Source organism: Capsicum annuum, chromosome 11 (assembly GCF_002878395.1).
Source record: "Capsicum annuum cultivar UCD-10X-F1 chromosome 11, UCD10Xv1.1, whole genome shotgun sequence".
In the NCBI taxonomy this organism is placed as follows: Eukaryota; Viridiplantae; Streptophyta; class Magnoliopsida; order Solanales; family Solanaceae; genus Capsicum; species Capsicum annuum.
Genome location: NC_061121.1, coordinates 13,517,865 through 13,543,271, shown reverse-complemented (window position 1 = coordinate 13,543,271; position 25,407 = coordinate 13,517,865). Strand labels below are relative to the sequence as shown.

The window sequence follows — 25,407 nt, the reverse complement described above, 5'->3', positions numbered from 1 at the left end:
ATTTTTGTGGTAATATAATTTTTTCAAAGAGAGACATACTAGAAACATAGGATTTTTTTTATAGAAATTAACTTGTAAACATAAATTTTTAATAGGATTTTTTTGATAGAAATGAACTTGTTGAAAACGTCTTTGCGGAGCTCCCATTGAAATTTTCCTCTGTCAGAAATTTGCATTTAGTATTGTGAAAACATTTCTGATGAATTTTTCAGCGAATTTTCGTCCATCAAAAATTCACATTTTTAAGTAGTGCGAATTGTGATTGACTTGGGGTTTGACTTGGATCAAGTTAAAATTCTATACGTACATCAACGGCACAACTTTCTGAAAGATCTTGGATTGTTAGATTATTCTGTTAGTTTGACTATTTTATTTAGAAAAAATTGTATTATTTTAATTTTGAATTTGACTCATAAAATCTCTTTCTCTCTAATATTTATATAGTTATAGTTTGAAATATTAATTTTATATTTATATTTTAAATATTTTATGACGACTATTTATAATTTAATACTCTTTGTTTTTATGTGATATGATTACTGTTGTAGCATAGCCAAAAGAGACTTGACTTTGACAAAATTTTGTTTGAATGATTTTAGTATTTATTTATTATATTTCTTAATTACCAAATTATTTGACCTAGTGATAGATAAAAAAAACCTTTGCCTAGATGTTTTTACTCTTTAAACTACTCATTTGCATTTATAAAGTTTCTTTTTTATTTATTAGTCTTTGATTATATGTTATTTTCTATTTAAATTAATTAAATTATTTTTATTAATCATCTATTATTTGATTTATTGTAGGGAAGAAATGGCAACTCAATCAACCAAGCACACTGCTGAAATCGTTGTCATCTCTTTTGTGGATCAATACTATCACATTTCACAAAATTTAATCCATCTGATGTATCGATTTTACAAGGAAAATAGTATCCTAAGTTGGCCATTGCCAGATGGTGAAATTGATTTTGTGACAACTTCTAAAGTAAGTAGTATATTACAATAAAATATATATGATAGAATATTTTGTTAGGCCTTTGAATCTTATAGTGTTTCTATGTTGTACATTTACTTAAGATTTATGATAAATATTTTGATCCTTTCTTTGAATATCAATTTTGAGGCATTGAATTAAGATTGACATTAATTATTGCATGTATAATTTACTTGTACCATAATGGTTATTGTACAACTTTATGAAATATTTATTTGTAATTTCTTACCGTCATTAAAGTTTCAGTGTCTTTAACTTCGAATAAAACTTTTTCTATTTTTTATTTTATCATTATCATTGATGCTTGAGTTGTTACTGAATAATTTTTGGCTTAAAATTTTCATATTTTTGACAAAGGGTTATTAATAAGGCTTTTAATATCTATATAATTTCAGGGCATAAACGAATTTATCATTTCATCTCACTTTAAGAGCAACAAGGTGGAAGTCACAACTACTGACTCCCAATTATCTGCTGCTGCTGGAGGTGTTCTAGTGATGGTGACAGGGTGCTTGATAGGGCAAGATGATTTGAGAAAAGGTTCTCTCAAAAAAATTTTCTTACTCCACAGGAGACGGGATATTATGTGCTGAACGATATTTTTAGATTTATCGGCATGGAAGAATCTTCAACAATTGTTGAGGAAAAGGTAGATGAAAATGCTCCAATTGCTCCTTTAGGTATGCCCTTTCACTTTTGACATTTTTCTCAATTGGTCTCTTGATTGCTTCGACATTATGTCAATATGAATTTTGTGTGGTTTTCCTTGATTTCTCCGAATGATTTAACTTGATTTGTCAAAATAAATGTCAATCTTAATTCAATGTATAATTTAACTTGTCAATGTGTATAACTTAACCTTTATTATTACTATATTAAGTTGTTCTCCATTTAAATTACCAGCTACTGAGAGCAAAGATAAAAATATTGTTGCTTCAAGCCAAAAAGAAGAACAAGTTGTCGAGACGGCTCCAATCATTGCGAGTGAGGCTCCGAAAGTTAGCTATGCTTCAATGGTTAGTCATACTTTTATGAGTCGTTTGGTTCATATGCTAGTCATAGTCATACTTTTATAAGTCGTTTGGTTCTTGTGCTAGTCATTAGTCATACTTTTATGAGTCGTTTGGTTCATATGCTAGTCATTAGTCATACTTTTATGAGTCGTGGTTCATATGCTAGTCATTAGTCATACTTTTATGAGTTGTTTGGTTCTTATGCTAGTCACTAATTAGTCATACTTTTATGAGTCGTTTGGTTCTGAGTCGTTTGGTTCATATGCTAGTCGTTAGTCATAATTTTATGAGTCGTTCGGTTCATATGCTAGTCGTTAGTCATATTTTTCATATTGTTTTACATCTAAAGCTTTACCTAATTCGAAATATTTTCCATAGATAAAGCAAGGTAGGCCGTCATCCCCAACAAATGCACCACACAAGATTGTCAGTGTTGCTGCAAATTCTGGTCTCCCAACAACACCTAAAAGAACTCAAGCCAACAACTTTGTTCAGGCACTGATGCCTAGTTCAGGTGGTGTGGAGAAAGTTTCAGCTCCTCCAACCTATGTTGCACAAGACAATTATGATGATGTCCAACGTAAATTTACATTGCTTTAATCAAATAATTGATGGAACTTTTAGCATTTTAAGCGAATTGTTGAATTATACGTTTACATATATGTTATAGATAAATCGATATTTATTGGAGGATTTCCATTAAACACAACACGAAGTGATCTCCATGATGTTGTCAAAGAGTTTGGATCAGTTCAGATTCAGGACATTCAACTTAAAACTTATGAGGTATAAATGTTTCATATTGTTTTTTTTTTTGGGTTATTATTGTTGGTTTATCATTTGCTTAAACCTTATAATAATTAATTTCTTTTGAATGTAGGATGGATATTGTTGTGGTTTTGTACATTTTCAAGATGCAATTTCTGCTCAAAATGTTGTCCAAGTAATGAATTTTAATCTACACATCCTCTTGTTCAAAATATTTATTAGTTTTAATGTTCATTGATCATCTTTTAGTGTTTGTCTTCTTTATTCAATGTTTAATTCTAGGTTCATCACATTATTGTGAAGGGGAAAGAGTCTTACATAAGATTCAAGAGACCTAACAAAGGTACACTATATATATGTATATGCTTGTCATTTTATTCTGTCTTAATAAAAGTATAGCTTGGTGCACTAAACTTTTTACATTCACGCACTGTTCCAGAAAGGGCCACACCTCAATGGGGTGTGACACAAGTATCAATTGATGATTCCACAATTCGAACCTATGACCTATATATCATGATCGCATTGTATTTGATTTTCAGGTCGCAGCAAGAGAGCAAACTTTTCATTGGACACCGAGGAGAAGGTTATTCAGCAGTAGAACTACATGAGGAGGGATAAAAGATGTGGTGGCAACTAAAGTTAGTGTTGTTGTAGGCTTAAATTATATAATTTTGTTGTGGTTGTATATCTTCGTGTTGAAGATACAATATTTGATTTTTGGATGGTTTTAAAAACTAATATTCCAATTTTATTGATATTTATATCTATCAAGGTGGATTTTACTAATATAGAAAGACTTTAGTTCAAACTCATTTTAAAGTTCCTCCAATGGTTTATTGGATGTGATTTTATAGTTTCAATTTTTTACATATTTGATAGGGCCATGGAGTTAAGGTCCACTATCATTGTGATCTTATATTCTTGTGGCCTTTGGTTAAACAGGTTTGAAATCGAGATATTATTATCTAGCTTTTTAAATTTAAAATGGATCGTAAAATTTAAGTGGTTAGCAATTATATAAATACGATATTTTATTTATAGATGTTTCTTCAGCTATCGCAAGAATTAAATAGAGTCATCCCACATTTGATGGGCCATGGGGTTTGTTAACATGCACTATATATTATTGTGGTCTTATTTTTCAAATAGCACGTAATTCATTTATGGCCTCACTTTTTTATATTTTTGGGTTATAAAAATATTTGGACTTCATTATAGTAGCCATTGGGTTGGAAAATTAAAGTCCACTTAATTTACTCTTTGTTACGTACAAATAAAAAAATTAATTTGATGCACTAAAGTTTCTTTTATTTATGAAATTCAGAAATGAATCAAACCTCAAAGGATTTATTGTTTGTAGTCTAACCTTATATTTTCGCAAATTGTTATTTTCACGACTAAAATTTGTGACTTTTTGATCACATAACAACGACATTTCCTAATAGTGGCTATTCTATTTATTTCTTCTGGTCCAGCTTTCACTTTCGAAAACAAATTATATACGTGGTCATGATGACTATATCTGTGATGACCATACATTATTCCACCTATATTTTTCTCTCTCTAATATTAAGAAATATAGCTAATAATATATATAATTTATAAGAATACATAGTTCTGTTTGAAGTAGGGGAGGCTTGTAGCCATGATAAAGTTGTCTCTGTGTGATCTATAAGTTATAAATTCGAATTGTGGAATCGGTCATTAATACTAAATCAGGTTAGACTGTCTACATTACACCCCTTAAATCAATTTTTTTTTTTTAAGCAATGGATATTTATAAAATAGTTATAAGACAATTGTAAGTAAGCATCTACTATAAACATTAAACTTGTAATCTGATAAAAATAATAACTAATTTGTATTACATGTAATTAAAATATAATAATTGTGTGAAAAATATTTATATATTATCGATGTATATCCTAGTAATTGTTATTTGCTTGCAAAGATCGATAGAAGGATCACATTTGTGAAAAAAAAAAAAAAAAATCTTTTACAAGTCATAAAGTTTATTAATCTAGTATATCTAACTCTATGACATTATCCTAATAGTCTTTGTGGATTTTCACAAGGGACAATGTTACCATCATAGTTTCCACCTGTTCCTTATCATTAAAGAACTACTTAATTATTAATACTTTTTTTCCTCTTCCAATTTGTTTTAAGATCATCCACAATCCAATGTTGAACATAATGGTGATGATCGGATCAGCTTGTACACTCTTCAACTATTTTAAGGTGTACCTTGCTACCTCGTACGTGTATCGGCTAAATCTATCTACCGAGGCTTAGGCTGATGGAAAGAAATCTCGAGAAGGTTTTTTGTTTTTGGTGTTAAGAGTTTATAGCTAGTATTCCATGAATAGCATTATTTGGAATTTGTCATATTTGTGTATGAGTTTTTGCGTGCCAGGATAGCGATATTAGCTGTTATTAACCGAGTTCTTAGTGTAATTTTCATACCTATATTTTATAGTTTTAGTCAACACAAATACAGGTCTTGAACTAAAGTTACTGGTTCGGCCGAACTCATATAGAATATGGAGTTTTGGGTTGTTGTAGCAGCTGCAGGTGCAGGTTATGTAGCACAATATTTGCAAAGTTCATCAGAGGAAAAGGAAAATCAATTTTCTAAAATTTCAACAGATGAACAATATTCAGATCATAACAAGAATTTGTTGCACCAACTACGCGAAAAATTTTGTCCATTTCATATGTTAGCTCGAAGAAGAGCTAAAAAAGATGTTTCCGATGAAGGGGTTTTCAGATTCAGACAGCTTAATCTTGATTCGTCAGATTGCTCTAGCGATGAAAAAGATATTCATACAAGTACCAAGAACAAAGATTCTGGTGTACCATTCAGTTCAACAGGTTACATTATATGGGTTTAACGTATATATACTGATTGCTGACAGAGTAGAAAAATTTTATATTATCTGTGTTTGTGTCATGTTGTCGTATCTAGGTTATTGTTTCCGCGTTTTTTGGTGGATAGGTTACCTGTAGTTATCATTTGGAGAGTTCGAGCAACATAGGCCAAAACATAAAGCAATTTAGTTACCTTCAAGATTTTTGACTATGATTTACTGATGTTTTGCTTCTGTTTCTACTTTGGCTTGATGCAAGCAGGGCTAGAAAATGGAATGGCTCTATTATACATAGGGATTGTTAGTGGCATGATGTCTGCTGTTATTGCAAACAGAAGAGAGATAGAAAAGGTGAATGAGAAGTTAAAATGGACCAAGAATTTAGTACAAGAGTTAGAAGAGGAGCTCAATGTGAGAGAGATTGCTAATGATGATTATGAAAATCCAAATCTATGTAGCCCTTCTATGTTATCTGTTGATGAGCCAACAAGACAAACCAGTGAGAGCACAAATCATATGGCAGCAGAGAATCACGAGTCGATGAGCGAAATTGAGGCTGAACTTGAAGCTGAATTGGAAAGGTTGGAAATGAACATGAAGGTTTCAACTTTTGAAAGAATATCTGATTTTGTTGAGGTAAGCTTGCATTTAGCTGCACTTCTACTTATTCCTATTTTTGGAAAATATCATTTTATTAGACTTTGACTGAGACGAGCTCAAATGAAACTCGACATGAACAGTAAGAATTTATATAGCCGATTCCAAATCCAACTTGCTTGAGATTGAGGCGTAACTGTCAATTGTCATTATTGTAATCCGTGCACTTAGCTGCTAAATGTGCTCCACCTTTGTGCATAGTAGGTCCTAGTCTGTGATCCTTCAAGCGTGACAAATATATAAAGGATTCATATAGTTCATCTATTAAAGCGTAGTTGACTGGTTGGTTGAATCCTATTCAAACTTGTAGATTCATATAGTTTGTCGTCATAACTCTTTTTGTATGACTGAAAAATTCATCTAGCGCAAGCTCTTAGAACCAAATGCAGCCTTCGAAACTCGTGGATAATGGACCCTTGCATCTGCACGCATGGCACGGGGCTCAAACCTGTGACCAAAGTCAGATAGACTTTATACTTTATGTGGTGTCCATGTTAACGAAATTTGGAGACTTCTGCTGTTCACTTGTTACCAACACTTAAAATCTCTTTAGTTTACTTCTGTGAAATAGCTAGGTAGATCTCTGATTCATGAGTTTCAATTGTGTAGCTAGATCCAGAAGATGAAGTAGATGTGGCTCAAGGAGACTTAAAACTAGATTGCTTCAATGTGCAGTGCCTGGGTTCATCAGAATCAGATACGGATACTAGTGGAACTAGGGGTGTTCATTCTGAACTTGACAAGTATCCTGTTTCCCCCAGGGAGCTAAGTTCGCGCCTGCACGAGTTAATAGAATCCAGGCTAGAAGCGCGAATTAAGGAGCTCGAAACAGCCCTTCTTCATAGCCAAAATAGAGCTTGTTCACTGGAAACACAACATAAACTCTCTCAAAAGAACTTTGCGTCGAGCGAAATAGAGTCCTCTGCATATTTACAAAGTCCATATTGGTATCATGAGGCTAATGAAGAGACCATGAGGACCATGCATGGAAGTGAAAATGCTATCGACATTGATACAAGCGTTCCTCCTTATGATAGAGGGTTGATTGATAGCTCAAATGAAAAAAGGGGCAGCCTGGTGCACGAATGTATGCAGCCTACCTTGATGCAATTATTAAAGACAGAATCCATGGCTCAAACCCATAAGCTATACAGTCTACCTTGATGCAATTATTAAAGACAGAATCCATGGCTCAAACCCGTAAGCGACAAGTCACATGGGAACAACATTTCCACTGCTCCAACGTTTTATTTCATTGATAGACCAAATATGATGGGAAACTGTTCTCATCTATATTATGTTGTCTTCAATTATATGTTACAGCTGTATCATCTTACTACTCTTTTTTGGTATAGAGACAAAATGTGCAGTGTACATGTAAAGACGAAGAACTTTGTATAGATCAATAGACATTGAGGAGAGGTCATTCTGTTTTACTTAACATGATATTGCCTTTGTGCCATGGGTTCAAGTTTCAACTAGATACATCATTTTCGACACAGAACACAGATCTCTGGTCCAAGTCATGACAAAGTCAATGAGAAAGGCGTGTACATATGGAGAGAACTTCATCTCTGCTTAATCTGCTTTTCCGAATCTAATGTAGATAAGGTGGATAGTAGCTCAGATAAAAGGCAAACAAAAATTCAGTCCAGTCAGGTTAATGCATAAAGGGGCTCTAAAACAAGATGAGGTAATGAAGAATCAAATGATTGTGGCGATTTCCATTCCATCTTCGTCATAGATGCTAAGATTTGTTTACAGTGGAAAAAGTTTCTTATGCTTAAAGTAAATCATGAAAGCAATGTATAAGACCAAACAAAAGCTCCCAGTGATGATAAGTGTCCAGTTAAACCCATCCGGATCGTTAAAAACTGTGGTTTTCAAGTTCATTCCAAATACTGCAGTCACCATAGCAAATATTGTTGCAACAAAAGTAGCCGCTGTCAGAAGCAACTCAAATTGTATTAGCTGATTCTGGACATTGCCCTGTGACATAATAACAAAAACTCGTGTGAGATTCATGAACTCGCTGAATCAAAAGATATCAAGAAATAAGAGAACACAAAAGATAGTGTCCGCTTGCAAGTCTTACAAGTTTTATATTGATCAGATCCTCTGTATCATCAATATATTCTTTAAGCTGCAACAACAAAGAAAATGGACGTGAGAAATACAATATTATACAACGCCAACTATTAGTTAGGGAACTTGAATGCAGTATCATGACTCTCAAGTCCACTGTTCGTCTTATGATACAACAAAAATGGCCAACTGAACTCCGGGTGGTCTAGAATAGTTTCTCCGAGAATATTTCACATAGAAAACCAATAACTAGGGGTAGATTAAGCAACTAAACAACATACAATCTAAATAAAAAAGGAAAGAAAGTGAATTACGCGCCCAAGGTTGTAAAGAAATGCTGGGATCAAACAGTAATATAAGGTCTACTTAGTGTACCCCCTTAACGCTAGATTACTCCCATAATTCTCCCATTATCCATAAACCAGAGCCCGAGACTATATCTTGGCAAATAAATCTTAAGATTATTGAGATTTGTTTGGTAAGAATGGTAATCCAACTCTAATTGCATTTCTTGAATCTATCACGGAAGGACTTGTTTAGTTCATTCTAATTTAACTAGTGTTGCAGTATAAATATAAGATTTTCTGCACCCAAGGGTGTGGCCTAGTGGTTCAATGAAGTGGGTTGAGCACCATGAGGTCTCAGGTTCAATTCCCAACGGAGACATACACTAGGTGGTTTCTTCCCATCTATTCTAGTGGCGGCCAGAGTTATCTGTTATCTGGTACTTGTTGCTGGTGGGCGGTAGCAAATATCCCATGGAATTAATCGAGGTGTGCGCAAGCTGGCCCGGACACCACGGTTATCAAAAAAAATATAAGGTTTTCTGATAACGTTCAAGATAAAAAGCTAGTAACATAAGAATCTCTTACTGATGACAACTTGTTCAGAGCACTGTCAATGACCACAAAATATGCTTCAAGCAACATTTCAAGCTGATCAATATTTTCTTGACCATTAGATGAAGCTGAAACACTTCCATGTTTGCTTGAGCTCAAATTACTGAGTGCCCGTTGCAACTTCTGCACCCCGGTAGTTGATGATACAGGTGAGACTGGAGCAGATCTTGCTGCTCCTCTAATTTTTCCAAACATATCTGCTTGATCGTATGAATCATTATTAAGATACTCCTCCTTCCTCAGTTTCTTCTCTGTTAAGTACATCTCAGCCATGTCACCGTCATCATCCATTAGATGTTCTATTTCATCACATACCTGTAACATTTTTTTGATAAGTACTTTTATCGAGATATGGAATATGTACAAGAGAAACAAAATGTGATTCCTAGTGCACTAATACAGGTATTGGAGACATCTGTATGCCTGAACATTTGTTTAAAAGCTCAAGTGGTCCGAGAGATGAGCAGTATCAGCCTAATACAATCATACCTTTTGGACTCGCTGAGTCAAGGCAAGCAGCTGACCTTTCAATCTACGAACTCGTTCCAGATTTAGAGTGTTAATAGATGACGCTAGTTCATCAAGCACGGGGTATACTTCCAGTTCTAATTCTTTCACCTGTTTAATTTAGAAAGACATGAAAAATACGTTTTGATTGAGAAGATATACATTTAGTCCTGAGAAATTACTGCAATTTGTTTAAGGTACTGGATACACAGAGAAAAACCATGTCTGCATTTATATTTCGGCCAGCACCTCACATCATGATGATTTACTAACATCCAAAAGCAATTGATGCAAAGCACATTGAGTCCATTTTTAGTTAACCAACATAGAACCATGAAAGCTAAACTTAGAAATGTATCAAGCTGCAATTAAGCTCCTTTCTGAAGTTCTTGATGATGCTTATCACATTATGCAACAAATGGCACATATACTGATGCTAATATATTATGCCTGCAATTGACAGAAAATATTCTAGTCTATTACAGGAAAAAAATTATCAATCAGGCACCAAATGAGTCTGCTGCATACCTGAGAGTCTAGAGACAGACAAGTCAGCTCCAAAGCAAGCTCAAGGGCTCTGAACTCGAAAGGAAGACCATCTGGATTAAAACACCACTCGTCGTGAAAAAAATGAAATATCTTCTTTAGAGAAATACCATATATCAAAAGAAACATCAGACTGGAATAAAATAGGTTCGAATGGAGGGGAATGGATATAGATGATTCATCGAACGCACACCAACAAGTTTGGGATGGTGTACTTGCTGTTGTATCAAAAGACATGACATCAAGCTAAACAAATGCAAAGGAGAGATAACATTTTCAGAATAACCACTGTAATTACATGCATACTTCAAACAACAAAACCACCATCAGTTGCTGAACATGCTTAAGTATCATTCATTTGTAATAGAGGGATATCATCCATTGTTTCTAATAGCTATAGATACTTCTTTTATTGATACATAAAGAACTACAGATACTAAGTCCAGAAGTTTGATTAAATTAAAGTCAAAGATGTAAGACAGGCTATCATTACAAAGCTCAGACAAGGTGGAACAAAAAACATTCTGAGGCTAATTTTTATATTTCTTTCTTCAATAATTTGGTCAAAAGTAGCAATTGGCAGAAGCTCTAATAAGCGCATGCTACATAGAGAAAAGCAGCTGGATAACATAATTGGTATAACAACCTTGGGGGTTTAAGAAGGATTATAATTGATGCCTTTCAATTGACGTCTTTATATTTCCTAATTCGATGTTAGAATTAATATGTCCAACTTATAGCATCATCCAAAGTTTTCCACTTTTTACTTTAATAATTCTTCTTATGCAGTCCAAAGTTTTCCACTTTTTACTTTAATAATTCTTCTTATGCAGACTCACAAACGGATTACATGCTATGCAACAACGGAACCAAGAACTATTTCCAGGACTTCTCGATCTCTCTCTATGTGTGTTATAACAACCATATTGCTAATCATTGATAAAATACCAGATATAAATATTAAAAAGAAAAACCAACAACATGGAGTTTTGCTCCCCACATAGAATGTCACAAGCTGTCATATAGTATCTGACACTTTTAAGTTTTACTTTCAATATATTAATGGTTATTTCTCGTTCGCACTTGGTTTAATGAACCTAAAAAGCCACAATTAGTTAAACTGGTATAGAGGAGCTGAATAGTTTGTTTTTGTCAAAATTATGATCCATAGGTGCAAGACAATTTAAGATTATTTAAAGCTATGTAGAGACAAAAGGAGGCAACCTAGAAATAAGCTAGGTTGCACAGAATAGGAGCATCCACTGACTTTCAGCTCTTCGACAGACATAAGCATTCACTGCTTTTCATTGCTTTGGGGAAAAACCAAGATTTGGTGCAGAAAGATAAATAGCAATGGATTTACCCGGCTGATCTTTATTTGTATGAAGGCGTTTACACAATTCAGACTCGTATTGCAGTACACAAGCATCCAAAGAATTCATCAGTATAACCTCATCAGCTGTGATGACACATCTGATCTGTTCAAGGTTTACCACAATAGCTTGCTCTCGCCCTAATATTGTGGAAGGATAGATAAACTTAGGATCCAAAAGACGGAGATCCCTCGCTGGCAAAGCACAATGTCTCATAACGGTAGCCTTATCCAATTCCAAGACCTTTGAATTCCCATGCTCATCAATCTTTATCCAAGAGCGACTCCCGTGACCTTGGCCTCTCCTCTTAATACCAGGTCCAGCAGACCCATGAAAGTTGTTATTTGCCTGTACATCAGTATTAAGCCTAGATGATGTAGATTCCGGAAAATCTGTAAAAATAGATGGACCATACTCTTCTGCCATTTGCTTTCACTTTCTGTGAGTTAGGAACAAATCTCAGAAACAAAGATTTCAGCATTGGTCAAAACCACGAGTACTCTTACTCCAACTGCAGCATTGTTGCTTTTAGCCAAGTGTTCGTGTAAGCAACAGTAGTAGCTCTTCTTGCTACGGTTCTTATAACCTTTTTATTTTTCATATTTTACTGCTCCTGCAAAATATATTGTGTAACCTTATAATCAAATAGATGTAACTTATCAAAAAATAAAATAACTAAACGTAATTTTTAGAAATATCTTCATCTTGAACCAAACAGCATAAGTACATAAAAGCCTCAGAAGAAAATTTATGAAGTCATTGATCATGAATCACACTCCCCAAACGTCTACTAGGAAATGAGACAAAACAGGTGGCCATTGGTCCATTCCTCATAAGAATTTCCAGAATAAGAATGTGAGGGTATCTAAAGACGAAATTTGACTTGCACTAACAGGTTAAACTTCGTACAAGCTTTTTTTGATCCAAAAATTTATGCATGTTCCTGTCCAAATCCCACTTACAGAATAAGAATGTGTATTACCAGCATAATATGAAATGCAGTCCGAAATGCAAGTCCCCTTCATGCAAAATCAGATCAAAGTTGCATGGAAACTCAACTCCAACAATAAAAAAGATCTTAATTAAATACTCAGAAAAAGAGGAAGAGATAGAGGATACCCAAATAGGAGGTTATAATTTGCACTTAGTATAAATTATTCAAGCATTTAGTGAGCTTTTGATCCAACTCCAATTCCACAATAAGAAGACATCACAAGTGTAAAATGAATGCACATTTTCATGTAAACGAAATGTGAAACCATAGATCAAAATCGAGCACTTCTGGGTTCTTTCTTTTAATTTTGATTTTATGAAGTTCAACTTATTAAGATAAACATTACTGGTATGGACAGTCTGATACTGAACGAATGAGAATTTCCTCTAGATGGAATTAAGTTCTCTTTCAAAATTAGTTTTGTCCGAACTGCTAGAGCTTGAAAATTTCCTAAAAGGCCAGAATATTCAGGTCAGATTTTACGCCACGCTTCCTTATGTCTAGAATTTAGTCAAGTTTGACTTTCTTTCTATTTAGCATAGAAAACTATTGATATGCCTTATGACATTGAAATCCGGCAAAAGTCATGCATAGCCACAGTTCTTTAGTTATCACATCATTTCATTGTCGTAACTGTTCTTTCTTCTGTATTTTGTGTACTACTCTTCCTGTCACATTATGTCATTGTTGTTACTGCTTTCATTTCTGAATTCCTTTGTCAAACTGATTTGCTGGACTTTCTAAGCTGAGGATCCATTGGAGACAGTCTCTCTATCTCTGTGTGGTAGGAGTAAGGTCTGCGTACACTCTACCCTTCCCAAACCCCACTTTGTGGAATTACACTAGGTATGTTGTTAGAAAGATTAAAAACAGCATGGGAAGTGGGAACTCAACCCCAACATCAAAAAGAAAATCTTTACACACTCAAAACAATTCCATAAGAAATCAATAACCATGTTAAAATCCACAAACCAGTAAAGAATTTTTTTTCTATCTCACCTACCTAGGGGACATTCACAACGAACCCTCATAGATACCAGCTCAATTATAGAACGATACCCTAGAATAGCTGGGGCGAGAACAAAAAAGCACAAAGTTTGAATCTTGACACTCAAAATTAACAGCATACTTCCCTATTTACCAATATCGAATAGAAAACCACGATACTTCTTATGGCATTGAAATCTGATAACAATAAGATAGTCACACTACTCCCACTCAGTTTTCATGTAACCGGATACAAAAAATAGTATGGAAACTCAGTTCCAACACTTAAAAAAATAGGAACTTTACAAACTCAACACTATTCCGCAAGAAACGAATAACCATGTTAAAAATCCACAAACCAGTAAGCAAACTTTTTTTCCCTATCTCACGCTTCCTAAGATACCGGCTCAACTAAAGCACTAAGGACCTGACCTAGTGGTCAATGAGGTGGGCGACAAACAAGCACAAAGTTTGAATCCTGACACTCAATATTAACAGCATACTGCCCTATTCAGTTCAACTAAAGAGAACAATACACTAAAATAGCTGAGGAGCGAACAAAAAAGCACAAAGTTGAACCTTGACACTCAAAATTAACTTACCCAATATATTTCTCCACCATAATAATTACCAAATCATCAACCATAGCGAACTAAGTAGTATGAAAACTAAAAAGCCCACAGCATGTCAAATTCGTTAACAATTGTTACTGTTCATTCTTCAGTATGTTGTGTACCGATTTCCATTTCACATTATTTCGTTGTTACTGCTTTTGTTTCTCTACACCCTTTTTCAAACAGCTTTGAAATGTTTTTTCCTTTATCAAAAACAGCCTCTCTACCTCGGGCAAGGTCTGCGTCCACTCTACCCTCCCATACTCCACTTGTGAGATTACATTGGTATGTTGTTGTCGTTGTTGTAAGCAAAAACAAAAGGACATTCACAAAGAACCCTTACAGATACCAGCTAGACTAAAGACAACAATACACCAAAAAAGCACAAAGTACGAATCTTGACACTCAAAGATTAACAGCATATTCCCCTATTTATCCAATATTTAACCACTAAATAAATTACCAAATCATCAATAACATAAAATTACCCCCCCCACACACACACACACACCACCCCACACCCCACCCCACCCCACTCCACATACACAGAGACACCCAACACGAAGTCAAAAATCAAGAACTCAAACACAACATAAAAAAGCTCATACCTGTTGAAGGAAAAAGTCATGTCTGCAACATTCTTGAAGTCAAAACAGAAACAAGAATACAGGAAATGAATTCAAGAAACAAGAAGTAAAAGAGAGCACGTTTTACACACTGCAGATTTGCGGTGAATAATAATATTAATAAATAAATTAAATGTATATAGTATAATAATCTGGGAAGTGGGGAAGTGGAGATTTAGGGGATAGAAAGAAAGTAAAAAGGGTCCTAGGAATCAAGATAGAATCCAAGCCACACTGGACAACGTTGCCACAATCTAAACCGTTTGTCTTGACAAAAAAGCTGTGAGGAAGAAAAAAGATCCAATACCAATTTACGTGGCAGACTTTAGGATTTCGATAGTGAAACAATTTAATCTTGATCATGTAAAATATTTAAGTTATTTGAGATAAAATTTATATATTTAAAAATTGAGTAAGAATACTTAAAATTATAAAAATTAATAATTTAAAATATTTAAAAGATATATAAAAATTTATGGTTAAAAAGAGATTTATTTGCATCACATAAAGAATAAAGAAGTATATAAAACCTTTTCTAATACCTTGTTTGGAAGTGTTCTCACAGATTTACATTTATTTTGGAGGGTTATTACATGTTATTTCATGATATATTGTATTATATTATATTTTATTATTTTAATGAATACAGTGTTTGAATAAATTATACCTTGTTGCATGATGCCTCAAATTAATAATTTGAAGGACAAATATACAGTTACAAAACGGGAAAAAAAAGAACATGGAATAAAATTATCATCAAAAGATAAGATAAAGAATATGATAACGATGCAATTACATCAAATTAAAGTTGCATAAAATGAAACTTGTTATCGTTATATAATCATAAATTTAACAATACAATGACTTTTATGTCGTATTATAATGAAATTTAATTAATAATCTTAATAAAATTACTATATATAAATTAGGATAAAGGGTCAAATTTACCCTTTTACTTTGAAAAATTAGCTAAATATATCCTTCGTCATATTTTGTAGTCAAATTTACCCTTAATGTCATACTTTGGGGCCAAATTTACCCCTCTACTTTAGAAATTAGCTAAATATATCTTTTGTCATACTTTGAGATCAAATTTACCCTTAATGTCATACTTTGGAGTCAAATTTACCCTCGTTGTTAAGAAACTTTTCATATGTACACTTTTTAAATAGAAAAGCTCAAATGAAAGTTAAATACCCCATTTTTTAAAATAAAATACACCTTAATCTAATCCGTCTGATCTGACTCGAACCACAAAAAAGACACAAATAATAAATATACCCCCTTCAGTTCTGTTGGCCAATTTTTCAACGAGATTAAGCCACTGAATATTTATTAGACATAGCTCATGAAAAATTGATTCGCATCAGTGTAAACACAAAGAAATATATTCCTTTCTCAGTTCGTGGATTTGCATCAGTGCAGAACTCATGAAAAATGGCACTTGACAAACTAATGCAATAGATTAGACCCATTGAATATTTCTCTAGATGATTGAGTTAAGAGGTCTCCTTATGTGCCAATCGGACATCTCTTCATTCATATATATTTATATGCAATTTAGATTTATACAAATTTTTTAATCATGTCATTTACTCAAAAAATTTATTTACTGGTTCTAGAATTTTGATGCACATAGAATTGCATATCAAAATTTGAAATACGAACGTAATCGAACAAGAGAAAGGTTTGTAATAGACGTTTTCTCTAGTTTCATGCTTCTCCGTTATCCCATTTTGTTTTACATTTTGTTCATTTGTAAACTACCTGCCAGTGTTGCACGTTGAAAGAAAAGTATTTTTGTTCATTGAAAAAATTCGACCAACAGAACTAAGGGAGGGATATATTTGTTTGTATATTTTTTATGCGTCAGATCGGTTGAGTTAGATTAGGATGTGATTTATTTTAAAAGATTGGAGAATTTAATATTGATTTGGGTTTTTCTGTTAAAGGAAGGTTAAAAGTGAAAAGTTTCTTAACCATGCGGGTAAATATGGCCCCAAAGTATGAAATCACCGGTAAATTTGGCCTCAAAGTATGACGAACGGTATATTTAACCAAATTTTCAAAGTAGAAGGGTAAATTTGACCCCAAAGTATGACAGCGAGGGTAAATTTGACCTTAAAGTATGACGAAGGATATATTTAGCTAATTTTTTAAAGTTGAGGGGCAAATTTGACCATTTCCCTATAAATTACTCATTTTAAAAAGTATTTTGTCAATATGATTTTATCCTTGCAGGGTCAATATCATATTCTTATTTTACATTCATTTATATTATACCTTAAATTTTTTCATGGCAATCACTTTTTAATAACTTTCCAATAAATCTTGTCTAAAAGATGCATAAAAATGACTAAAAGGTTAACTTTTTTCTTTATGCCCAACTTTTGTCATCTTTCTCCAAAAATTGAAAAATGAATTGATTGCCTTTTATTTCTGGTACCAATATATTTCTAATTTACTCTATGAAAATTCAAACATTTCATAATTAGGAATGTGATAATTTTTCATATCATCACTCGATTAAAGATAGTTCATTGAGAAAGTCATTTCTCTTTGCTTTTTAACTCAAAATCATTCAGTGATTCAACTATTGTATTTCACCAACAAAGTCACTCAACTATTTATATTCGACTATTGCCTTTGCTTTTAAATGATTTTTTTCATTTACTACGCTACTACTGTTAATTATTGTTTAGTAATGGGTTTACTCCTTTCGTCTTAATTCTTGTGCTGATTTTCATATTTCGAAATTCAATATATATATATTATTTGAGTTCACAATCAAAATTAAATTGTTAGACTTTTGAAATTCAAATTGTATCATATAAATTAAGATGGAGTAAGTTTTACTAACAAAGTTTGTAAGTTAAATTTTTATTAATGCGCAGAGGTAAAACAAATCCTTAGTTCAATGGTTAGAACTAGAGGTGTACATAATTCGGGTTGGTTCGATTTTTATTAAAAAAAAAAACAAATCAATCATGTCGGTTTATTAAAACTATAAACCAAATCAAACGAACATAAAATTGATTTTTTCGGTTTAGATTTTAGTCGATTTTTCGGGGGTTTTTGAATTTTTTCGGTTTTTTTTAAATTTTTTTTTTATAATCTTTAGTTTTTACAATTATATTGTGATCGAAGACTAGATCAAATATGTTTTCACTCATGTGCTAATGAAAAACCATAATTATGAAAAAATGAGGAGCGGAAAACTCTCTTGAAACTAAAAAGTGAGATGAAGAGTGAAAAGTTTAGGTTTTAAGTTTATATTGTATTTTTGATCATTTAATTAGCAATTAATGGACAAATATTACAACTTAAAGACCCAAATTTTTTCCAATATATATCTACATCTACTTTCAAATTATTGAAAATTACTAAAACTAGTTGAAAAAATATTTAAAAAGTAGATTATAATTAATATTTTATGTATAAAAAAGTTCGAATAATATATATATATATATATATATTATGTCGGTTTGATTCGGGTTCGGTTTGACTTTTTTTTTTTTGTTAACACCAAACCAAACCAAGAATGGTCGGTTTTTTTTTCTAACGCTAAACCAATCAAACCAAACCAAACCATAAGTCGATTTTTTTTCTCGGTTTGGTTTGGTTCGTCGGTTCGATTTGACTTGACAATTTGGTCTGTACACCCCTAGTTAGAACCTTGATGGACCGTGGACTTCATGGCCCAATGGATAAGGCGCTGGTCTAAGGAACCAGAGATTCTGGGTTCGATCCTAGTGAAGTCGTTCATTTCTTTCCTTTTCTTTTTTTGAAAAAAAAAACCTTTCCTCTTATCCAGAATTAACGTATATTAAAATTGAGTTTCATGTTCATGATTTATCTTAACTAGTCTTAATAATGATGCACAAAATATAATATTTTTAGGAATATTGCCAATCTTGTTTCACTCGCAGAAAAATTCATAGCCACTATTCTTAGGATATGCATGGAGTAAACAAACTGTATACGGGAAGTAACTACACTAGGAAAGTTTGGTGTGACGAGCTCGACTAAGAAGGCCTTGGTGGGAAAATTAATCTCTGACGACCTCACTCATGGAATACCACTTATTGCAGCAAGTCGGTCAGATATTTTCAAAAGTTGATAATACTAGATATGTTATTTTACATAATTTCCCTTGATCCAAATTTTATTTAGAATTTTTACTACGTCATGTTTAATTTTCTAAAATTTCTTTCCTTTATAGATGGTCGTTACATTGTTGAATTATTTTACCTTGATTAACAATGGTTGCAGTTTTCATGTAACCTTGCATGCATGTAAGTTAGCTTCAGGTATGCAATTAGTTCTCAAAGCAGTTTCTTTGAATAATGAATAATCAACTTCTTCATTTTCTCTCAGTTATATGATTGTATAATGTGTCCTGTGATTTATATGGCTATCAATTGTGTCATTTGATTATCGTATTATCATATTACTCCAATATTATTCGTATGTTCTTTGATATGCATTATCTAGAGCCAAGGTCTTTCAGAAACCCTCCTCCCGAAAACTGCCTCTGTAAGATGAGGGTAAAATTTGCTAAACTCTACCCTTCTCAGACCCCCACCCAACATTGCAAGACTACACCGTGTATGATGCCATCGTTTGTAGTATGAGTGTATAACCCATCATCATCATCATCATCTATATGAACATATTACAAGACATGTTCTACTATGAAATTGTAGTGTGTCCAGGCCAGCTTCGGGCGCACCTCAGCTAATTCTACGGAAGATCTGCTACCTCCCACTCGTAGAGGTAGTCGTAGAGGTAGCGGTCACTATAGTATGAATTATATAATACGTATGTCAACCACATGTTCCTAATCCATATCATGAATACATTCAACTAAAGGACCACCAATAATTGCAGGCAACAGACACACTTTGTCTCCCCCAACAGCACAATGATGCAATCATGCAATATGGTCCCCAGAACATAAAGCTTCTAAAATTAAATGAATGTCTTGAGTGCATAGCACATCACACACTTTCAATATACAGAAAACCATGATAGTAGCATAGTTGGATAAAATATTTGACTATGCAATATATTGTACCGTTCAACGGAAAAGTCTCCACCCTACAAAGGTAGTGGTAAGGTAAGTATACATCCTACCTTTTGCAGACCCCATGGGTGAGATTACACTGGGTATATTGTTGTTGTAGTTGTAACATATAAGGATCAAAAGGGTCCAAAGTAAGGAGGACAATGATATCATTCGATATTAGTTCATTCCTCTGAATTTCCTAAAAAGAATCCGTAAATGTACATACAAAAGCTCTTTTCTTTAGTCCAGTATCCCTCCAAGATGAGCACGAATCGATAAATATATCTCTCTTTAAAAGAGGAATCAAAGAAACAAAAATGGAAATGGAAATTTTCTTACAACTTCGCATGGTGTGCTCCGTGATATCCTCTTTCCTCCGAAACCCCAAGGTATCAGTCACAGCAACGGAGAAGCATTGGGGTTTATGACTATATGCTTGAGAGGGTGGGTAACGTCGGTGCCTCCAGCGTGCTTGACAAACTCAGCAGGTGAGTGAAAACTACCATGACAGACGCACATAATTCTTACCTCCTCCCCTTTACTGTACCTGTATAATATTCCGTCTACTCTTCTACCATTAGGACCATCTCCTTTTGTGAAAACACACGGCATATTTTCTAGCGTGTTTGCTCCAGGTTCCTTTGCCCGACTTGTTGCAGCCTCGAGCCTCTTAGATGGACTGTCCACGTCACCTCCTGACATTCTGCTTCCTGACTCTCTCATTTTTGAACCAGACGAACCAACATCTTGACTCCCTCCTCCTTGTAATGAGTGGATACTGGCAGGGCTTAGCTCGCCAGACCCTGTAGCGGAGATTCATCAGGGTTCTAAAATTATGGCGGAGATGATAAACAGATGAATGATTCTTTTTTTTTAAAAAAAAAAAAAAGCAGATATCAAATTTACACTGCATCTTTTCATTTTTTACTTTTACACTGTAAACTCTAGAAAAACAAGTTAAAGGTCATATGACCCCACCTAGAGAAGTGAAGATGGAATAACCATAACATAAACCGCATAAACTGAAAAAATATTAGACACAATCGGAAGCTTACGGTGCTCAAAATTATTAACCGCCATGAGATGATTACAGACTATCAATACAGACAAGTTTTTAGAAATGAACTTCTTCAATCAGATCAGATCATCTAATATTTCTCTTAAGACAATTAATAAGTACAAACTTCATGAATGAACTCCACTCATATTCAACATTCCTTGACTAAACTAACCATTTGCTAATGGTAATTAATGTTTAACGACAAACATCCGAGGTCAACAAACTTAGGGATAACAGGTCAAGAGAAGCTGAACTCAAATTTCAAATTATTAATATCCACCATGTTGCCGATTTCACATCAATAGATAAGCAGTGGCGGAGTCGGGAATTTTACCAAGGGGTGCCGCAATATAAAAACAGTAACACGCGCATAGAAAATAAAGGGAGACAACATATAGTATATATACATAAAACTAAAATTCGACCTAGCTAAACAGCGTAATTTTCCTGACGAAGAGGTGTCATTTGACACCCCTTAACATACGGTGGCTCCGCCACTGGAGGTAACTGTTGAAGAGATTGAATTTTCTCAGCAATATAATGGGATTTCATTTAGTAATAGGATGCGTGACAGCGGATTTAAATCTAGTCCCACTTAGGAATAGGATGTAAGATACTGTATCTATTAAGAATCACTAACACCTCTATATGGATATCCAATTCTAGCAGACAAACTTTATCAAAGAAATATAAACCTAAAAGATTATTGTTTTACATCTTGCACCCGACCAGGGATAGAGGAGCTACCTAAAAAGTGAATAATAACAACTCGTGAGGAATATAGATATTAGAAATCCCTTTAGTTATCAAATATGGAGATAGCGGCAAATGTGCATGGACATTAAGGAGTAAAAAGCTGGAAAGCAAAAAGAGCATCCAACATAAATTACCTATCTAACAACAAAGGTCCATATGCATCAACTAGCAAGTCAACTTACAGTTATGGGATATTCAGGAAATTGTACATACAGCAAAGTCCAAGGGAGCTGCATGAATAGGAGCAGATAAATCTCCCTCGACCCTAAAGCCATTCTATCACAAGGACCACAACCAAAAAGAGAAAGAAAAGAGAGATAGCAACGATCTTGATTGCCTAATAGGTAACAGGTAACTCGCAAATAAGACCCTAATAAGATTGGTGCTTACCAAAAGTGGCGATAGAGCAAGCATTTGGAACCATGACGTCCAAAATTCACCAGGCTTTAATCACATATGAATTGACTCCTTGGGTGAGAAGGAAAATACACCATCTAGAGACATCTGTTAGTTTGATTAATGCTACCACTAAATCAATTGAGACTAGAACACATTCAAGTAGCTAGATATAAGTTGTCGAGAATTTCGAAAGCTCTCAGGAAGTAGGCATTATATAGACATAGTGGCATTTATTTATCCTAAGGTCTCTTTATTTTATCATCCAATAAAAGAATGAATGCTCTTGATTTAATTATGCGAAATAGCCCACAAATAAATGAGCTAGTTTGGTTACCCAAGTCTACAGCTAATAACGGTCGAGCTTTCTCCTCCTTGCTGTTTAATTGGAAGTAGTGAATTCTGGATAATTATTTTGTAGGGAAGATATGAATCTCTAGTCTCTGAGAAAAGGATATCAGACTTAGTCTTCATATGATACATTGAAAAAGAAAATTGATGTAGCCAAATCAGCACTACCACATGCTACCGAGGGGTGCATTATAGTATTTATGAGTATTTCTAACATATTAAGTTCACATCAAATCAAGCATTTGAAGATTAAGAAGATATTTTACATCAGATAACTTTTTGCTCAAACAACTGCACCTGCAAAGTTTTATCGTACACATTTTCCTATCTCTTTTAAGCCCGTGCATTTTTCGTGCAATTATTGTAACTTCCAAGGATGTGGCAACAAAAGAAAAGTTACTCAAGCCACCTAGTTAACCTAATCAAACCTACAGCACGACCACAACACTCACCAATCAGTCGAGTACTTCCAAATAGTCAATATAGCATGACAATCTCGAGGTGCTAGAAATAGAATACAACAATTTTAAATCACAAATTAGGTGAGACTTGGGAGGGCTGTCTAATTAGTCATACAACACCTTCACCTCCAACCATTAGGCTCAGGTTTGAGTTAGCAAGATGAAATGGAGACTACTGTTGATTACTAGAGGGGTGAAGGAGGGCAGGGTGAGTTGTTTAATTTACTCCTTTTTATGGTGGTGCCCGACTTAGCTGGCGCCCACTTCGCCTATTCCACACGACACCTGCTACCTCCTACCAACCCAAGTACCACTTGAATAATGGTCACCCACGGTTTTCATCTGATTCATTAACCACTAAGCCACAGCCTATAGCGCGGTGACTTGGTGAGGGTTGGGTTTAAAGAGTATCAAGAATGCAGTGAACGGCAATAAGACAGAAGACATGAACAAGTACCACAGAAACTTGTAAACAGTGAAAGTGAAGGGGGGACCCTCAGCAGCAAGATTTGACTAAATGTATGAGATTCATTCAACAGCTCACACACCCAAAAAAAAGCCATATTTCTGTCAACAGATAACTCCACAGAATCATTTATGACCAATATTGTACAATAACAAGTCTTTAAGAATCCCTCACTGCAACATGTGATAAACCACTCCTTACCCAAGAAGAAATTTTTTCAATCCCAAAGCATTGAGATTATTGCAGTAGTATAATATTCTAATTCAACTAGCAATCAAGTCTCAAGAATTGAATTTTTAAAAGGAATAAATATATAATGAATGTTAATATTGCAAAAATTAAGATAAAAAATTGTACCTTGTGGAAGTTTACTTTCCAATTCAGACATGCTTGAAGAACTACCACCACCACCACCACCACCTTGGGATTCAACAGAACCTTGTGACCCCAATTGCCCATGTCCTTGTTTTTTACCTTTCCCCATTGTCAAATCTATTCCACCACCTGATAAACTACCTTGCCTTGCAACACCAGCCAACGTTGGAGATACCGATAATCCAAATCTTTTTGCGGTCGCCCAGTACTGTTCTTTATCTAATCTGCCTCTTAAATTCATCTCAATTTCCCTCTTTTCATCTTCCATACTTCCTCCCCCACCACTACCACTTCCCCCTCCACTTTCTTTATCACCCCTTAAATTCCTTTGTTTCTCTGATCTTCTCCTCTTAGCTTCCATTCTTCTCAAAGTTTGCAACTCCTTTCTCTTCCTCCATTCTTCCTCAGTTTCCACTGGCAAAGAAGATGTTCTCACTAAACTAGGATAAGACACTACTGGTGGTGCAAGAACATCATCATCTCTAACTACTGGTAAACAAGAAGCTACTGAAGAAGACCTCATCAACTTATTACTACAAGATTTGTCAACACCAAATCTACCTCCCAATGATAAACCAAGATTCAACTCAACTTCTCCTTCATCTTCTTCCTCCTTTACCTCCTTTGCTGCATCACCAACCACCCCAGGTCCAGATTTTCTTGAACTACTAGTACTACTACTACTACTACCACCAATACCCCCCATGAATCTTTGCAACAAATCTCTAGAAAATCTAGTTGTTTCCATTGAAAGATTCTCCATTTCAAGTCTACTACTTTTTCTTTTCTCATCTATATTATCTCCCATGTCAAACCATAAACACAACAAATATCAAGAACACCAAATTATACCTACTACTCTCACCAAACTTACCTGTTTTCACATGTATTTGCATGTTTAACACTTCCATGATCTGATTTAACCACACCCAAATGGAAAAATCTAATCTTTAACTGCATATTAACTCAAAACAAGCTTAAAGATTCAGTCTTTACACCCAAATTTTGCACTTGAAATCCCAACTGAGGACCAAAAAGTAAATATAGCCAAAAGGGTGGCAGAAAAACCAAGAAAATGGTTAAAAATCTACCAAGAAAAAGAGAAAAAAATGGCAGAAAAATGTAATCTTGGCCAGAAAATGTTGTGTTCCGGCAAAAAGGGTGGCCGGAAAATCAAGAAAATGTGTAGGAGGAGCAAAGAGGTAATGCAATGAGAGGGGGAGAGTAAAGAATAATGAAATATTACTAACAAATCAAAACAAGACCCAGAAAGATAGAAACAGGCAGGAAAGAAAGATTAAGGATGTGTTTGGCAGCAAAATGTTTTCACACAAAATATAAGTGGTTTACATACTTATTTTTTGATTATTAATTACTTTAAAAAATTATTATAATATTTAAATATATATTCTGAAAAAAATAATATAATAATAAACACAACTCTGGTTCAAACTTGATTCGAGTTTGAATTGGGAGTCGGGAGACGAATTGAGGTTAGAGGAGAGAGACGAGGTCAAAAGTCATGGTCAGGGATCA

At 34.1% G+C, this 25,407-nt stretch overlaps 3 protein-coding genes and 1 pseudogene across 4 annotated transcripts; 2 read left to right on the top strand and 2 right to left on the bottom strand.

Moving 5' to 3' along the window:
• The first annotated feature begins 813 nt into the window (after positions 1-813).
• On the top strand, positions 814-3,398 carry LOC107846716 (annotated as a pseudogene).
• Positions 3,399-4,719: 1,321 nt separating this feature from the next.
• On the top strand, positions 4,720-7,748 carry LOC107847871. 2 transcript variants are annotated; one of them, XM_016692436.2, is made up of 3 exons: positions 4,720-5,654; positions 5,913-6,286; positions 6,917-7,748. In XM_016692436.2, exons 1-3 carry the CDS (start codon positions 5,324-5,326, stop codon positions 7,469-7,471), a joined length of 1,260 nt encoding a protein of 419 aa, XP_016547922.1. In that variant the 5' UTR covers positions 4,720-5,323; the 3' UTR covers positions 7,472-7,748. The 2 variants fall into 2 exon arrangements, with proteins under 2 accessions (XP_016547922.1, XP_047255460.1); XM_047399504.1 differs by having other exon boundaries at positions 4,721-5,654; positions 6,983-7,748.
• Positions 7,749-8,004: 256 nt separating this feature from the next.
• On the bottom strand, positions 8,005-15,435 carry LOC107847872 (magnesium transporter MRS2-5). The gene is made up of 7 exons (XM_016692438.2): positions 14,921-15,435; positions 11,708-12,330; positions 10,327-10,397; positions 9,781-9,909; positions 9,265-9,606; positions 8,403-8,450; positions 8,005-8,296 (listed from the first exon to the last, which is right to left on the bottom strand). The coding sequence occupies exons 2-7, from the start codon at positions 12,141-12,143 to the stop codon at positions 8,066-8,068; spliced, it is 1,257 nt and encodes a 418-aa protein (XP_016547924.1). The 5' UTR covers positions 12,144-12,330; positions 14,921-15,435; the 3' UTR covers positions 8,005-8,065.
• Positions 15,436-20,156: 4,721 nt separating this feature from the next.
• LOC107848329 (ninja-family protein AFP3) lies at positions 20,157-25,199 on the bottom strand. The gene is made up of 2 exons (XM_016693067.2): positions 23,854-25,199; positions 20,157-20,809 (listed from the first exon to the last, which is right to left on the bottom strand). Exons 1-2 carry the CDS (start codon positions 24,677-24,679, stop codon positions 20,403-20,405), a joined length of 1,233 nt encoding a protein of 410 aa, XP_016548553.1. The 5' UTR covers positions 24,680-25,199; the 3' UTR covers positions 20,157-20,402.
• Between the last annotated feature and the right edge of the window lie 208 nt (positions 25,200-25,407).

Coding starts and splice junctions, on each gene's coding strand:
- LOC107847871 (XM_016692436.2), top strand. CDS start 5,324: ATGGAGTTTTGGGTTGTTGTAGCAGCTGCAGGTGCAGGTTATGTAGCA. Junction 5,655..5,912: donor TGTACCATTCAGTTCAACAG/GTTACATTATAT, acceptor TGATGCAAGCAG/GGCTAGAAAATGGAATGGCT. Junction 6,287..6,916: donor GAATATCTGATTTTGTTGAG/GTAAGCTTGCAT, acceptor TCAATTGTGTAG/CTAGATCCAGAAGATGAAGT.
- LOC107847872 (XM_016692438.2), bottom strand. CDS start 12,143: ATGGCAGAAGAGTATGGTCCATCTATTTTTACAGATTTTCCGGAATCT. Junction 9,607..9,780: donor TGACTCAGCGAGTCCAAAAG/GTATGATTGTAT, acceptor AAAATGTTACAG/GTATGTGATGAAATAGAACA. Junction 8,297..8,402: donor ATCTGATCAATATAAAACTT/GTAAGACTTGCA, acceptor ATTATGTCACAG/GGCAATGTCCAGAATCAGCT.
- LOC107848329 (XM_016693067.2), bottom strand. CDS start 24,679: ATGGGAGATAATATAGATGAGAAAAGAAAAAGTAGTAGACTTGAAATG. Junction 20,810..23,853: donor GGAAAGTAAACTTCCACAAG/GTACAATTTTTT, acceptor TCTCCGCTACAG/GGTCTGGCGAGCTAAGCCCT.